This window comes from Rana temporaria, chromosome 3 (assembly GCF_905171775.1).
Source record: "Rana temporaria chromosome 3, aRanTem1.1, whole genome shotgun sequence".
In the NCBI taxonomy this organism is placed as follows: Eukaryota; Metazoa; Chordata; class Amphibia; order Anura; family Ranidae; genus Rana; species Rana temporaria.
Window position 1 is genome coordinate 405,912,216 of NC_053491.1, and position 17,419 is coordinate 405,929,634.

The 17,419-nt window shown below is 43.9% G+C and overlaps 2 protein-coding genes across 3 annotated transcripts in view; one reads left to right on the forward strand and one right to left on the reverse strand.

Moving 5' to 3' along the window:
• The window catches only part of LOC120933000 (fumarylacetoacetate hydrolase domain-containing protein 2-like), a 30,869-nt gene extending 14,616 nt beyond the window's left edge, over nt 1-16,253 (forward strand). Inside the window, exons 5-8 of the mRNA XM_040345927.1 lie at nt 1,931-2,093; nt 12,899-13,007; nt 13,718-13,805; nt 15,930-16,253. Of these exons, the coding sequence (XP_040201861.1) occupies nt 1,931-2,093; nt 12,899-13,007; nt 13,718-13,805; nt 15,930-15,992 (423 nt within the window). The 3' untranslated portion in view covers nt 15,993-16,253. The remainder of the gene's footprint in view (nt 1-1,930; nt 2,094-12,898; nt 13,008-13,717; nt 13,806-15,929) is intronic.
• Nucleotides 16,011-17,419, reverse strand: part of GPAT2 (glycerol-3-phosphate acyltransferase 2, mitochondrial) — a 100,767-nt gene continuing 99,358 nt past the window's right edge. For both annotated transcript variants that reach the window (XM_040345925.1, XM_040345926.1), the window contains one exon: nt 16,011-16,396. In XM_040345925.1, the coding sequence (XP_040201859.1) occupies nt 16,277-16,396 (120 nt within the window). In that variant the 3' untranslated portion in view covers nt 16,011-16,276. The remainder of the gene's footprint in view (nt 16,397-17,419) is intronic.

Genomic DNA, 17,419 nt, shown 5'->3' on the forward strand with positions numbered 1-17,419 from the left:
CGGCTATAAATAAATAGCCGCTCCGTCGTCCCGGATCGCTCCCCGAGGGAACCCGACTGCCGCATGTAGCGGGGGGGGGGTCCCGATCGGACCCCCGACCCACGTCTAGGCAGGGACGTACAGGTACGCCAATGTGCCTGTACGTGCCATTCTGCCGACGTATATCTACATGCGGCGGTCGGAAAGTGGTTAACTCTTAGCTGTGACAAGAATCCAGCTGCTTCCCCTGGATTCACAGGTTGCAGCCTCTCAGCTTTTACAAAGCAATGATAGGCTGACAGCGACCAAAGCTGACCAGATGTAATCGCACATGGAATGATTTGCTGCGGTTAGGAGCCAATGATCGCAAGTTGATTGCATCCAGGAGCGATTATCTGTCCCTAACCGCAGGTAATCCATTTTACAATTGCATCCAGACACGAGCAAACAGCTGCGCCTGTAACTGTCCACATACATCTGTGAATCCTGCTAGATTCTTGCCGCAGCTGAAGTTTAAATCTCCTGTGAATGAAGCCTAAAGGAAGAGGTGCTATGCTGTATAGTGTAAATCATGCTGTCCACATCATTACTTTAGTCTGTAAACAAAGTCTACAGTTTTGTGTATTGTAAATACACCACATGGATCTGTTTGGCTGGAGCACATGTTTAAAACACATGGCTCGTGGAGCGAATCCGGCCCGCCTGGCCATTTCATGTGACCCTCGCACCCAGGCCTTTTTTAGCCGGAATATGTGTCAGAGCTCTCTTCTGCCACCACAGGCTCCCGCCTTCTGCTCACCACTGTGTTTACAAGGACAGCTTTCCTCTCAGCGGCTCTCGCACATCCCTCCCTGTCCTGCACTTGCAGCAGGGATAAGGTAGATGAAGATACATTGTGGAATGAGGCATCACATGGTACACTGCCTTGTGATTCCCATCTGTGCCCGGGCAGACAGATGATGACCTATGATCTCCCTGCAAGAAAGAGGCGAGGCTGCCTACACTGCCTGGAGGTACTGGAGAAGGGCCAGGTGGGTGAGATGCTTTGGGAAGTGGGATCAGGGCTGTGGCTGGAAATGTGTGCAGAGTTGGGAGAGAGTAGTACAGAGGAAGGATCCGAGGAGTGGTGGATGTGACCGCCTGTGAAAGAGAGCTGAACTTTGCACACTGTGTATAGCACACCCCTAAACCCTGCACTCTATATGTAGTGCACTCCTCAACCTTGCACTCTGTACACGGCACACCCCTGAACTCTTCACTCTGTATGTAGTGCACCCCTGAACACTGTGCATCAGACACTTCTGAAACTGAACTCTGTACATATAAAATCCCTGAACCCTGCACTCTGTATGTAGTGCACCCCTGAACTCTGTGCATCGGACACTTCTGAAACTGCACTCTGTACATATATATTACACCCCTTAACTCTGCACTCTGTACATAGCGTATCCCTGAATTCTACATACAACTCCTGGTATTTATTGCCTCTTTAATATCCTCCCACTGTGAAATTTGGCCACACCCACATATTCAATGTGGTCCTTTGAGGGCAACTATAATGCTGATATGGCCTGCAAATAAATTGAGTGACACCCCTGGGCTAGATCAAATCCTGCACTTGTAGATGGGTATTATCTTGCCAGACATACATTGATATTAGCCACTGTTGGCTTTAAATACATTTTGAATAATAATAACTTGTTAATCCCGTATAAGTACGCACATGCAAAGGTGTAAATGGGCCCTCAAGGCCTACATACTTGCTATTTTGCTAGTGAGTAAGTGGTCGCTTCCACGAAGACTTACCAAGATTAGATGGGTTGTGCAGCAAGCATGTAATAAATAATGGAGCAAAGGCAAAACTGCCCTTTTAATGTTGAGAAGGTGTATTGTATGGCTATTGTCAGCCCCCTATATCCTGTCCACTGCTACATTTCCACTGTTTACACAGGAGGAAGATGCAATGGAGTATGTTGCTGGGTTCACTGTTGCTCATGACGTCAGTGCCCGTGACTGGCAGATGAAGAAGAATGGCAAGCAGTGGCTGCTGGGTAAAACATTTGACACATTCTGTCCACTTGGGCCAGCATTGGTTAGTAAAGACTCCATTTCAGGTACTGCAGTAAATGTCTTAAGCTCTCTTTATGTGTTTGTACGTATGTCTGTGTCGGAATATACATTGTTTTTGCCTTTTAACCAGCTTACCCCCAGGTCAATCTTGATACATACATGTAATAATCAGCACTGGAGATTAAAATGATGGTTATTGCAACTTTTCTGAAAACAATATTTGAGCAGAGGTTTTTAAAACGCAAAGTTTTTAGGGAAAAAAATATACTTTAAAGCGGAGTTCCACCCATATAAAAGTCAGCAGCTACAAAAAGTGTAGCTGCTGACTTTTAATAATCCGACACTCGCCTGTCCCACGGTCCAGCGATGATGGCGAACGAAGCCCCGCTCCTTTCCCCCTTCTCTACTCGGCGCCAGCATCCTGACTGTGGGTGCCTAGCTGTGGCTTCACATCCGGGCACGCACTGCGCATGCGCGAGCCGTGCCGCGATTGGCCGGGCAATCTTCTGGGACTTGTATCAGAAAATTGCACGGAGGGAGGCGGGAGAGGTGAACTTCCTTCCGACACTGCGGAGCACTGGGAGGAAGTGGGAGCTGGATGGCACTAAAAAGAGGGTGATCCCCTGACATGTGGCATGTCAGGGGATCACCGTCACTTAAAGCGGAAGTTCCATTTTTGGGTGGAACTCCGCTTTAATGAATTTTACTGCACACAACACAATATAAATTGTTGGTAAAATATAAAAGATGATGTTCTGCAGAGTAAATAGATATCTACCATGTCCCATTCTAAAATGGTGCACCCCTGTACAATGGCGACAAACTACAGTACCTTAAAAAAAAATACTATTTTAGAGGTAAACAGGAGGTTTGGCTCTTGCTCTGACATTCGTGGCAATACCTCATGTGTGATGCGATCACTGTTTGCATATGCATGTGGGATTTACATATGCCTACGCATTTGCACGTAAGAACATTTCTTATTTAAAACTTTGTTACACCGTCCCTTTAATTTTTTTTATCAACTTTAATGCTATCGCAAGGGACGAACAACATCTCTTGTGATAGCATGGGCCATGACAGGTCCTCTTTATGGAGAGATCTGGGGACTAATGGGTCCCAAATCTCTTCTATGGTCTCCAAAGCATCTGATAAAACCAAGATTGGTTTACTCAGGCGCTTTACAGGCCAGTAATGGTTTGTAAACAACAAAACCAAAATCGAAAGTGACAGAATCCTTGTCACTTCTGGTTGCTTTCATTACAGTGGGTACCCATAGGTGTACCTTCCTCCCCTCTCAGTCCACAAGTACACTGAGTAGCAGGAAAAACTGGGTGTGACGAAACGCAGTATCAGACCCTGCCCTTCTCACCAACTCGTGACAAAGGACTAGCCAATCTCACACCACACTGTCGCTTGCGTAACCGTGCTACTCTCAGCTGCACCCAGCACAAAGATTTTCCAGCTTGCAGGACCATAATCTAGGTGCCAGTAGCCTGAGAGCAATTGTCACTGGGTCACGTAAATTATGCAATTAACCCTTGAACTGCCACCACCACCTTTTTACCGAGAAGGAGCAAACTGACAATCTTAGCAATAACAACTATGATTTTTAGAATAAACGTCGGAAACGCACAGACTGTCACCACAGACTATGTTCAGAAATGTATACTACAGTAACACTCTTTAAGAGACAGATTCTTTTAGTTTGCATTAAAAGCCTAATGCTGCGTACACACGACCATTTTTAATTGTCTAGAAAAAACAACGTTTTTTTCAACCTGATTATTGTTAAAACGTCCTTGCCTACACACGATCGTGAACAAAAAATGCTCTAGCAAAGCGCAGTGACGTACAATACATACAACGGCACTATAAAGGGGAAGTTCCATTCGGATGGCGCCACCCTTGGGGTTGCTTTTGCTGATTATGTGTTAGTAAAAGACGATTTGTGCTTTTCAGTCTGTTACAGCGTGATGAATGTGCTATCTCAATTACGAACTCTAGTTTTACCATAAAGAGCGATCCTGTCTTATAACTTGCTTCTGAGCATACACGTTTTTTTTCCACGTCGTTAAATTTTTAATGCCCATTTTTTACGTCGTGAAAAATGCTATGGAGCCCACACACAATCGTTTTTAATGACATAAAAAAAAATAAAAAAAATTTACATCCCGAAAAACAGTCGTGTGTATGCGGCATAAGAGGCAATTTCAGCACTTTTTTAAAGTAGGGTTTATTAATTAAAAAGGTCAAAATGGTGCAAATAAGCTATTTACAGAAAAAGGGTATTACAGAGAGACAATTACAGAGAAATAAAAAGTAGTTGAAAATGAAGAATACTTGCAAATCCTGTTTCCGCAGACTTCAGTCCATGAGCAAAGTGATCAATTGGCTCTCGTAACAGGTCTTTTTCTTGATGGCACACAAGAGCTATCACAATGTGTTGGCATTTCCCTTTTCTCTGGTATTAAAGGGGTGTTGACAGAAGCCATCTGAGCAATTAAGCGTCTGAGGAGGGTTGCTGGGATGTCTTCACATTTATGATCAGGTCCCAGATACATTTTTTTCAATAGGTATTCATATCTCTGACTACCTACTGTGTAGTCGGCTGACAAGCATATTATTGTCCAGCATGAAATTGGCTTTGAAATGGCTATAAATATGTTGGGTCTCGTATTGCCCATTTCCCTAGAAGAACTGGACTGGTTCTGTTCCCGGTACTCCTAGGTAAACGATGTTTGGCCTCGAAATGCTAGAAATGAACTGAGGGAGGTTAATATGTCTATATCCTGGCTGTGCTGTTATAATTTCATGAGTTGTGAAATATACTGAAGCTTTAGACTTTGTGTACACGGGACGTTTTTTTTTTACAACCTCTCACAATCGACCTAACGGACGTTTAAAATGTCTGTTTTTTGCCGCATTTACATGCAGTGTTTGCATTTTAGGAGTGTTTTTTTTTAAAAAAGCTTAGCGTTTTGGCTGATAACCTGTCAATCGGAATTGTGGGTTGCTACAGTATTTACAATAGGGAGAACTGCAAATGTCTGGAAAAACTCCAGTCTGTGGCTAATGGAAAGGGTTTGTGTGTTTCCCATCAGTTTACTGGTATCCGTTAACAGTATGTGTATTGTATAACTGAAAGAAAAGAGAGGGGGAAAGGGTCATGTGGTTATGCCCTTCATATGACAACATGGCTGAAATGAGCTGAGACATGAAAAAAAATGGATGTTGTATACAGCTTTTCGGGGGTCCAATGTGCACAACCATTACACTGGTGCTACCCTGATTGCTTGGGAGAGCCCGGTAAAGTTAGTGGAAGGGGGGCCCTCTTCCGCACCCTGTAGAAGTGATCAGGTGACTGTATAGCCACTCCGATTACTTCTACAGAAAAGCCCATTGCATCGCTTGTGAAAATGTTGGTACTGGGATGATAGCTGCAGCCATCAAACTTAATAGTTTGTAGAGCGTGTGATTCAGGTCAGTATTGTGATTGGTTTACCCTGCTTCTTGGTCACTGGTTTATCAGCTTAGCTGTTGAAGCTCAGGTTCTGAGGAACATGGGCCTCAGGGTCGGATTTTGTCATCACTATGATGTTGAAAGCTAGGGAATCGACTTCTCATGAAGCCCACAATCGCACATGAAAAGCATGTTCTGTTGGCGTGAAACAAGGGGAAATCCATCTCAGGAAGTACTCTGGGGGACAAATCCAGTCTTTTACCCAGTCTGGTCTGCATCTGTGTTTCAAGTTCCAGGTCCATTTTCAGTCTTGGCAGTTCTGTTTCAGAGACTGCTTGCTTTTCACTCCTTAACCACTTGCTTACTGGGCACATAAACCCCCTTCGTTCCCAGGCGAAATTTCAGCTTCCGGCACTGCGTCGCTTTAACTGACATTTGCGCGGTCGTGCGACGTGGCTCCCAAACAAAATTGACGTCCTTTTTTTCCCACAAATAGAGCTTTATTTTGGTGGTATTTGATCACCTCTGCGGTTTTTATTTTTTGCGCTATAAACAAAAAAAGAGCGACAATTTAAAAAATATATATATTTTTTTTACTTGTTGCTATAATAAATCTCCCATTTTTAAAAAAAAACAAAACAATGTTTTTTCTCAGTTAAGGCCGATACGTATTTTGACGTATTTTTGTAAAAAAAAAAAAAAAAAAATCGCAGTAAGCGACTGGTTTGCGCAAAAGTTATAGCGCCTACAAAATGGGGAACAGAATTATGATTTTTTTTCATTTTTTTTTTACTAGTAATGGCGGCGATCTGCGATTTTTATTGGGACTGCAATATTGCGGCGGACGTATCGGACACTTTCGACACAAATTTGGGACCATTCACATTTATACAGCGATCGGTGCTATAAAAATGCACTAATTACTGTATAAATGTGACTGTCAGGGAAGGGGTTAACACTAGGGGGTGAGGAAGGGGTTAACTGTGTAGCCTGGGTGTGTTCTAACTGTGTGGGGGGAGGGGGGTGACTGGGGGAGGTGACCGATGCTGTGTCCCTATGTACAAGAGACACAGATCGGTCTCCTCTCCTCTGACAGCACGTGGAGCTCTGTGTTTACACACAGAGCTCCACGTCACTGCTGTTACCGGCTGTGTTCCCGACGATCGCGTGTACCCGGCGGACATCGCGGCCGCCAGGTACACGCATCGGGTCCCCAGCGATGCGGCGGCACAGTGGTTACCCGCCGCGCGCCCCCCCCAGTGGCGCGTGCGGGTAATGCATTTCAAATGACGTCCAAAGACGTCCACTTGGCACCTGAGAACCGCGCTGTTGACGTCTTTTGTCAATAGCGCGGGTCTCAAGTGGTTAATGAAGACAGAAATTTGGGACCTGAACCAGTGAATGGAAACGCACCGGACCCCTGCTGTGAGCCACTCTATGCTCTAGTGCAGGGATCCTCAAACTACGGCACTCCAGCTGTTGTAGAACTACACATCCCATGAGGCATTGTAACACACTGACATTCACAGACATGACTAGGCATGATGGGAATTGTAGTTCCTGAACAACTGGAGGGCCGTAGTTTGAAGACCCATGCTCTAGTGTGAACCCAGCCTCAGTCTCTCCTTACTTTCAAGGTTCCAACTTTGAGTTTTTGAGTTGGCCATAACCTGGTGGCAACCTATTTCTTGTGTTACACAAGAACAAGATTTTCCTGGGCCCAGTGCATAATTTTTTGCCAAGATGCTTTCTTTTACCTTACCACATATATTATTCTACTATCTCTATGACCTGCTCCTAAACATCCTAGGGAGATTTCTTTCCATTGTTTGGAGGTGGTAAATGCTGTTCAAGTTTATCTTTCTGCTCCAGCTGCCTTTCAACAGTCAGACACCACTTTGTCCTGCCTGACGGTCCTTGTAGGGGACAGCTTGCATCTCGTTCCACTATTGCTGGGGGAATTGGACAGCTCATCATTTACATTTTATGGCCTCCATGACAAGGTTCCCTCTTTCCCTGACAGAGCGCACTCTATAAGATCAGTTGGTGCTTGAGATTTTCGGAATCGGGCATCTGTTTCACAGGTTGCAGAGCTATCACCTGACCTTCTGTTGATACTTCTGTAACAGTTTTGCAAGTGGATGTTCAGGCCTCAGCTGATACAGGCTTTGGTCATTAACTTCTTCAGGTAGCATTGTAGGCTCCCATGAATTGCCGTTGTTAACCTGTTGCTTGTGGGCCGTTATCCAAAAGCGGTCCAACTGAAGGGTGAGAAACCGCAAATAAAAGGCTGTTTCATTGGTTCCAGAATACTTCATCCTGTGCCCTGTAATGTACTTGGAGAAAAGGTTTTTACAGGCAATACTAAAATCCTATTTTATTTTTAAATTCATTGGTTTTAATCAGAGAGAAAAGAAATACAGAAAACCATGTTTTTATTCAATACTTTTTGGTTATTGGTGCGACCCAACTATGTACTCCAAATATATTTGACAGATTCAATAATAACACATAAATTCAAAGTATCTGTAACATAGCAGAGTACAAAGGCCCAGAGTCAAAGCTCTTCCAAGCTAGGAGGGTTTTGCCCCTTTTTAATACGAACCACACCGATAAAAATAATGTGTCTGTTCTGATAGAAACTGGTGCAATGGCTGTGTTTCTTAGAAATGATGACCAACATTGAGTGTTTTGATACTATGGAGTATAACTGTCATCCAGAGGATATAACATGGTAATTGTAACCATGGAGGGTTGTTTTTGTAAATTCTCTGTATCTATTTTAATTGTTTTATTTTTTTTTTCCTTTTGAATTTTATTATTCTTGTTAATAGGCAATTGGAGCAATCCAGATGGGACCTGATAGAGCTTTTTCTCTCCAACTCTGCAGTAACAATAACGGTCTTTCACTCGCTTTTGTGGGTGGGGGAGACATGTCTGTGGGATGTCTCATGTAACGTCAATGTTTTCACATTGTGTTTAGTAGGTATGAGCTTATAGTGGTTGTAAATTCTAAAGGTTTTTCTTCACCCTAATGCAGAGGTGCAGGTCCCCCCTCCAAATACTTGTTTCCAATCTCGATCCAGTGTTGTGCCTGAGAGCAGCATCACTGCTCTCTCTCTCTTCTCACCTTCCTCACTGGACTGAGCAGCGGGAAGCATTGGCTCCTGCTGCTGTCAATCAAACCCAGTGACAATGGAGTGGAGGGTGGGGCTGAGCTGTGTCAATAAACGCACGCAGTGCAGCTCAAGATCAAGCCCGCACAAGTGCACCCCTAGCAGGTGGCTTGCTAGGGGGGGCACTCGGAAAATAGGAGGTACCAGGGGGAACTTCAGGAGGGTCAGGGCTGCTCTGTACAAATCCACTGCACACAGCAGGTAAGTATAACATGTTTGGTGGGGGAAAAAAAACCTTTACAATCAGTTTAAGATATGGTCTGAACACAAAATTGGCTGTGTCGAAGAACACTGGAACATTTACCTCCTGGCAAAGCACCTTGTCACCATGTTATTTCCATGGGGCTTATCAGAATCAGGAAGCCCCCTTTAATAAGGGGCCCCATCCCAGTGAAAAAAAATAAAAAATCTAACGTGCCCCCCTGTTATGCATATACACTGGGATGTGTTTCATGGTCAAGAGGAACAGAAAGGTTCTTATGGTCAGGATGATTCTATAGAGGTACTCGGCACTAAAGCTGCCACAAGAGAGCCAGGGGGCTGAATGTTATGTTTGATTCATAGTGATGGTGAGAACCTCCTGAGTAGGGAGACATACCTGTGTGAATTGTGATGTTCTTTTAAATAAAAGTGGGCAGGAAAGCCCTGAAAACTATATCTGGTGTAAAACTCACTGTTTTGACATTACCATTGAGCTAAGAAACCCAAACATGTCACAGCTTTTAAGGGGTCACCTTACCTATGAATAGTAAAATTGATGTTGTTTGTCGCCATTGCACAGGTAATTTTAAAGCGTGAAATGTTTGGTATCTATTTACACGGCATAACATCATCTTTTATATTTTACAAACAAATTCAGTTATGTATTTTCTGTCAAAGTATATTTTTTCCAAAAAGATTACATTTGAAAAACCACTGCACAACTACGGTGTGACATAAAAAAATTCAAAACCTAACACTTTATTCTCTAGGGCCTCTGCTTTAAAAAAATATATAATGCTTGGGGGGGTTCTAAGTAATTTTTCTAGTAAAAAATGCTGATTGTGAATAAAACATGCCAGAAAAGGCCTGGTCTGGAAGTAGAGAAATGTCAAGTAAAAGGATGTTCCAGTATGTCTGCAAGACTGTCTGATACTGATTTTATTTTTTTTCTCCAAAATAACTGTTTATTGAAGATTACAGTCGTTACATCAGAAAATACAACAAGGTCAGCAAAAGGAATCGGCATGTCATAACAGAAATGAAATAAGGTTATCATGTCACATCTTCAAACAGGCTAGAAACAAATCCCGCTACCACCTGAAATACCATGCGGTCGAAAGGGGATAGTTGGAAACACAGGATCGGTGGAGTGTTGGTGATCCACCGGACGGGGGACCCACACTTATGGAAAACCCGGTCGGAACACGGGGGTAAAACTACTAAATAGGGGGTCTCGGGGGGATGGGACTATATCGTGAGGAACCTCGACATAGAAGACCAGTAAGAGCAAGCCCCTCCACCGCCCCCCCCCCAATGGGAACTAAACTGTGACGGGGGGGTACATAAAGTGATTACCCAGGAAGGGGAGGAAGACTTGGTCTGGGTGTGTTATGCGTCCCGTCCTCCTGGGCCGGGGCCGCGATCTCCCCAACCGTTTGTAAAGCGAGCAAAGCCTCCCGTGGCGACCTCTCTTTTGTCAAGTCAGCGAAGTTGATATCTAAGGTAGTTGGGTGAAGTGGGAGCAAAAAGGTCTGGCATAGGGGGGGAAGGGGTCCAGAGACAGTCACCGCCAATAGCGTTTCATGTCAGCGTCATTGTGGGGGGTCAGGAGGAGTCGTCGGGGAGCCGGGCGATAGAGATTCCCTGTAGTGTGTCCAGCAACCCCAGGTGAGTGAATTTTTCAGTAGCATCCCTAGCTTGGTGGATAAGCCTTTCCATCTCCTCTATCCTCTCAACTCTAGTCAAGTAAAAGGAGACTACCTCTATTTTATTTCCATGTTGTAACATACCCCCATATCCCACAGCCCTATCTTGCTGTTAAAGTACCTAGCAGACTAAAGATAGATCATAGAAATAAAATGGGTTTCCCCCAGGGACTCTGCAACAGCTCTTCCTTGACACGGCGGACCTACAGGAGGACCCTCCTTGTTACTATATGGCAGCCTCATCGTGTTTCACTCCCCCCCCCCGCCTGACTGCTGCTATGTTCATAGCATGGCAGGTGTGCCACGCACAGGTTTATCTGTCCCTCGGATCGCTGCACCCGCCCTCCGCATGTCTGATTTACAAAAGATGAGAAGCACGGCCACTCTTGACAAAGGGCGAGACTTTTTAGGTTAAGAAGTGCGTGATTGGTTGCTACGCAGGGGGGCGGTCCTACCAATCAATCACCTTTAACTTGAAAAGTCCCACCCGTTGTCCAGAGTGGCCACACTGCACATCTTGTGTAAAAAAAAAGGTAGGGTTCTGTGGGGAGTGCTGTACTATTGAGGACAGGAGTCTGTAAGGGGGGACCCAGTCTGTGATGGGGGAGACCAGTCTGTGATGGGGGGGGGAGTCTGATGGCAGGCAGTCTGTGATGGGGACCCAGACCAGTCTGTGATGGGGGGGGGGTCTGATGGCAGGCAGTCTGTGATGGGAGGGGGGACCAGACCAGTCTCTGATGGGGGGAGTCTGAGATGGGGGGGACCAGACTGTGATGTAGGTCTGAGATGAGGGGCCTGTGACATGCACAGGAGGCTGCGATGTGGAGGATATCATGTGGAGTCATAGCACCAATATGACACTCGGACCTCCGCTAGAAGAACATTTTTCTGACCGGACACCTGTGAATTTTTATTCACTACCCCTGCTATATGAGAAGGTTTCTGACAAGACATGCAACTTGTTTTGAAAACCCTTTTCCAGATAATGTTTGATTGCTGGATACATGCAGCACGAATGTTCTCTAGTTTTTATAGAGCTATGCTTTTCAGAAAGGACAAATTTTCATAGTGGCTTCTTCATAGTGGACACAGACATTCAGCTGCTTGTATCTTTCTTCCCACCTGCCATGCAAGAGTAGCAGGTTCACACAGGGGCGACTTGCGATCCGACTTCATGTCGCCTCAAGTCGCGCTGTAGAGAAAAACAATGGAAGTGAATGGGAGCAGTGTTAATACACACGACTCAAGGCGATCCGACTTCAGAAAAGGTTCCTGTACTACTTCAATCCGACTTGTAGGCGATTTGTACCCATTGATTTCAATGGAAGTCGCCTCAGAAGTCGTATCACTGTCTTAACTGAAACGACTTTCCAGGAAGATAACATACATTTCTCAGGCAAACCTCTCCTGCCCTCCCCTAGAGCTGATTGTTGTTTTATTGGCCACTGGAATGTCTCCTGTCCTGGAGACGACTTCAAGTTGTGTTGTAAATCGCCCTGTGGTTCATGTTCAAGTCGTGTCGCCCTAGTGTGAACCGACTCTTAGAATTTTGTTTTGCTTTCTCCATGTGCTGTACCTTCATGTTGTATTCCATATGCATATTTGTGGGTGCTACCCCTAGTGGTTGTCCCTTCGTCTGACAGTGCAGTCGGCATCCATGTTGATTACGAGCTAGAGAGTTTATTTACCCCTTTTAAAGGAAAAAAAAATTTTTGCTGAAATGACTGTTTACAGGGTATAGACATAATGGTTAACTGATTCCTTTTAAAAATTATTAAAAATAGATAAAAATCAATCATATATTGTACCTACATTTTGCATGCTGTTTCCTGCTCTGTGATGTACAGAGACTCAGAGCCAATACAGGGCAGTGATGGTTTGTAAAACTAAACTGATTGGTGTTGAGGGGTTTTAGACACACAGTAATCACACCTCCTTGATTAGGGACCACAGAGAGAAAGCTCCCATGACTTTTTTCATCAGGAAACAGACAACCAGGAAGTGTTCAGAACAGAGAAGGATTAGAGCAAAAATGAACAATGAGGACATGAAACCAGGACTGCAGTAAGGTAAAGGAAGCTATTTAGCTAAAAAAAATATTCCTTTAGTGACCCTTTAAGGCTTAACATAACTCTGTCCATACACGTGTGTGGTAAGAGATACCAGGATGGTCAATGTTTACTTCTCTTTCTACACATCTGACATACAAAGTGTTCTTTGACACCAACGCTATGATTAATATGCTTGTAATTTTAGTATACATCACAATTCACCAAGCTCTCCTTTTTTTTTTTTTTCCCCAGACCCTCATGGACTTGGAATTCGCTGTCGAGTCAATGGGAACCTCGTCCAAGATAGTAACACAAACCAGATGGTCTTCAAGACACAAAGTCTCATAGCCTGGGTCTCAAAGTGAGTGTGTACTCACAGGCTGTTTAGAAATCAAAAAGCAAATAAAACACCAATTCCAAAAAAGTTGGGAATAATTGCAAAAGCCTAAAGTCTAGAGTAGGGGGTAGGCAACCTTAAAGGGGTTGTAAAGCTTTGCGTTTTTTCACCTTAATGCATCCTGTCGAAAAATATTGACCATGACAATAACCCTGATCTAGGCATTTTTTTTTTGGTCTCTCTCTCTCTTTCCTCCATTCACAGAGAAGGAAAACACAAGGACGGGCTTCATAGTGACTATCGCAGCAATCTGATGAGCCGGAATTGGGAGATCTAAATCCCAATTGTTAGTACGGGCCAGGGGCTCCCGCTGAGACCCCAGTCTGTGCTGGGAGCAAGCCACGCTTCCAGCACAAAGAGAAGTACGCAAATATACGCCCCCACGGAAAAGGGCACAGTCCAGTGGGCTGCATATTTGCGTACAGTAGGCATCAAGGGGTTAAACAAAAATTGTTAGTTCTGTTGACGTATGAGAATTTTTTTGGCGTTTGTGCCTTTTGACATTTTCGTTTAAAAAGTGAATCGGAAGTTGTGTACACACTATATGAAAATGTCACCATCATGTATCCCACAATAGAGCTCTGGGTCAGTCATGGAAACATGAGCCTTGTTACTGAGAAGTGGATAGTCTGAATACAAAATAATGCTAACATTATAACCATTTCTCTTGCCAGATTTGTCACTCTTTATCCAGGAGATGTATTTCTAACTGGGACCCCCCCTGGAGTTGGTGTATTCAGAAAGCCTCCAATATACCTAAAGGTAAGTCAACTATATGGAGACCAGAATCTAGAAAATATACATAACAATTAGGGATGCACTGACATTTTGCTGAAAGAGAATTGGCGCTGAAAATGGGGCGGGGCCTGCCCGGCAGGGCCCCATCCCTGGTGCCGCCCATCACAGGTGCTGTTTCGGTATCGCGTTTCGGGATCTTAGAAAATACCACATTTGGCCATTAGATGGTGCAAAGCATCTAGTGGCCAAATGCATCATATTTAGGCTTGTGATACCTTTGAGGCCGGGTTCACACCTATGCGAATTGGTTGCGGCTTAAACCGCATCCAATTCACATAACATTATAAAATACATTGTTTTCAATGAAGCTGGTTCACATATGTGCGATGCATTCGCACTGCCGAAAAAACGTGTGCGTTTTCTAGGCATTGCGTTGGGGCTCAGGTGCGAATTCAGGCCCATTATCTTCTATGGGTATGCATCTGATTCGCACATGTGTTCATTTCGCTCAATACACTTCCCCCCCTCCTGGGGAGCTGATCTGCTGAACAGTTGTCTTATCTCTCTGCAGAGATAAGAGAGCTGAAATTCGCCCCGCACTAGTGTGAATCCGGCCTCACTGGGTAAATTGCTATGCAAACTTTTTCTAACCCACCCCTAAAGCCTTGGTGACCGGTGTCCCTGACACAGAAATCCAAATTTTAGCAGTCACCTGAAAAGAGAGTAAAACTTCTAATTGGGACACCTGTTCCAGTGTTGACTGTCGAAAGGCCCATACACATGATTGGACTTTTTGACAACAAATGTCCGACGAACCTGTTGATCCTACAATCCGACCGTGTGTATGCTCCATCGGACAAACTTTTTGTGTTTTTCATCGGAAAAATGTTCGCTGTGCAAACAGACAAACTTTGTGGCAACAAATGTCAGATGGAGGCTAATCCTATCGCGTGGACTAAAGTCCAAACATGCATGCTCAGAAGCAATGCTAAAGATCAGACAACAATAGCAAAATTTGCTACGGGGTGGCGGTAAAGAGCTGAAAAAAAACACGTGATTTGGTGAAAGTTGGCTGAAAAAGTCCTGCCGTGTGTATGCCTACCAAGTTCACCGCCAACGCCAATTCGGAGCAAAATCCACGGAAAAGTCCAATGGAAGTTCGATCGTGTGTATGAGGCTTAAGATGAGATTTTTCTCCCCCCATTGGAGGGATTCCCTTTTGTGTCTCCATGTCCAGAAGCAAGGGAAATTTCCCTAATGGGACACAGACATAAAATCGTCAGTTACCTGACGAAATCTATAAACACGTCTTCTTTACTACCCTTTGACACAGCAACATGCTATTCAAAATATCTTGAGAAGGCACTGGAATGATAGGATTCTGAGACCCCTTCTTCCAGAAGGCTCTGGCAGTTGTGTTCAGAGGAGCCTCTATGCTCAGACACCAAGTTGCCCCAAATATTATAGATTCTCTCTCCCCCCCAATAGAATACATTGTTTTCCATAATATGTTGTTTCCCCCCCCCCCCAGGAATTAAACAAACGTATCCATATAACAAACTTATACAATAACAATTACAGGAATAATAATAATAAAAAAAAAAAACACCACATAGAAAGTTAAAACCAACAAACAAAAAGGTATCAATAATAATCCATCAATCTTATAGGCAAGCAAAACGTACTAATTATTCAAGCATTACTAATAAATGCATTCACATCCCATGCGATGTTCATGCCATAGGGGCTATACGTTTTAGCCTTATAGATCCATTTGGCCTCCAATTTAAAGACCCCTCTGATTGTATGGCTGCCCCTCCAGTTGCCTGTGAACTCAAACACACAGTCCCTTTGAGGCTTCTATTGTAATGGGTAGCATAATGGTGTGAGAGACTGTTTTGGGTATACGTTTTTGATGTTTGAGTGAAACAACTTGTACCTGAGATTTCTAAGACCACCTTTCTGAATATGTGGTGTATGAGAGTGGAGGGGATGAACCTGCACCTCATGGAGCAAAGTTCCCACCCACGGCCCCCAAAGAGAAGCTCTTGTGTAATGGTCTGATGGATCCTCTCAGTTGGAGAGATGACACATACAATCACACACATTTCATCCAAGCCTTGTATTGTTGTGTCTTTTCTTTTCCAGGCAGGAGATGTGGTTGAGTGTGAAATTGATGAACTGGGAGTGATCAGAAACCCTGTGATGTGAGGACTGGTACACCAAATGTAGTGCGGAAGACTCAGGTTTAATAATAATCCACGATTCACGTTTTATAAGCAGAACAGGAATCTTCCTACTGCGACACGTGTCTGCAAGGCCACAAACTAAAGCTAACCTTTACATTTCACTAATCAGATTCAAATCAAATAATTAAGCAAATTGCACACATACTTTTAAACAAGACAAAAATCAACTTAAATATGTTTTACAACTTTGTAAATAAAAGCAAAGAATTAGTATTTTAAAGTACAACTGTCTGTTGCTGATACAGGTCATCCTTTGTATATAAACTGCTGGATAAATGATACTAGTCTGCTGCAGTTTTCCTTCAAGGTAAAGGGTTCTGAGAGGTGAAGTATTGATCCGTGACAACTCGGGGAACACTGAAAGACCTGCAGAGTCACAAAGACAATTCATTAGAATCAAGAATTCTGGGCATGCTGTCATTTTATGATTTACCATATAGCCAACATGAGGTTCTAATCCTATTATACATGGCAAGACACGAGGACACAGCAAGTTTAACCACTTCAATACCGGACACTTTCACCCCCTTCCTGCCCAGGCCAAATTTTCACATATCAGCGCTGTTGCACTTTGAATGACAATTACTCAGTAATGCAACACTGTACACAAATTATTATTTTTTGAGACAGAGCGCTTTCTTTTGGTGATATTTAATCACTACTGCAGGGTTTTATTTGATAAATTAATGAAAAAGTCTTACTATAGTGACCCTGTACAACTCTGGGGAAGTGAAAGCCCCTCTCGAGGTCGTTCCGCAGTATCTCTATGGGGTTAAGGTCTTGGCCACTCCAAAAGGCACATTTTCTTTTTTAGAAGCTAGTCTGTGGTGGATTTACTTTGATGCTTAGGATCATTATCCTGCTGCATTAACCAACTTCTACTAAGCTTCAGCCACTGTGACAAAATCCTGTAGGATATTTTGGTAAACCTGGGAATTAATTTTCCTCTCAATGATGGCATGTGGTCCAGGTCCTGAGGCAGCGAAGCAAGCCCAAGTCATAATTCTCCCTCAACCATACTTCACTATTGGGATGCTGTTTTGATGTTGATAAGCTGTGCCCTTTTTGCACCATACATAGTGCCGAGTACTCTTCCTGAACAACTGAAATTTTGTTTCATTAGTCCACAGAACATTTTCCCAGTAGCGCTACGGTTCGAGGTGTTCTTTAGCAAACTTCAGGCATGCGGCAAGGTTGTTTTTTTTTGGAGAGCAGCAGCTTCCTCTATGGATGTTTTTGCCTTGGTTTACCTGCCTGTTCACAGACTTGAGTATGGTAGGCCCATCACTGAAACTGGCAAACATCCCTGGTTTATGTCTTTAAGCCTTTAGCTGTTTCTCATGGGTTCTTCTTTACCTCCATTGAGGATTCTGTGTTGTGCCTTCAGAG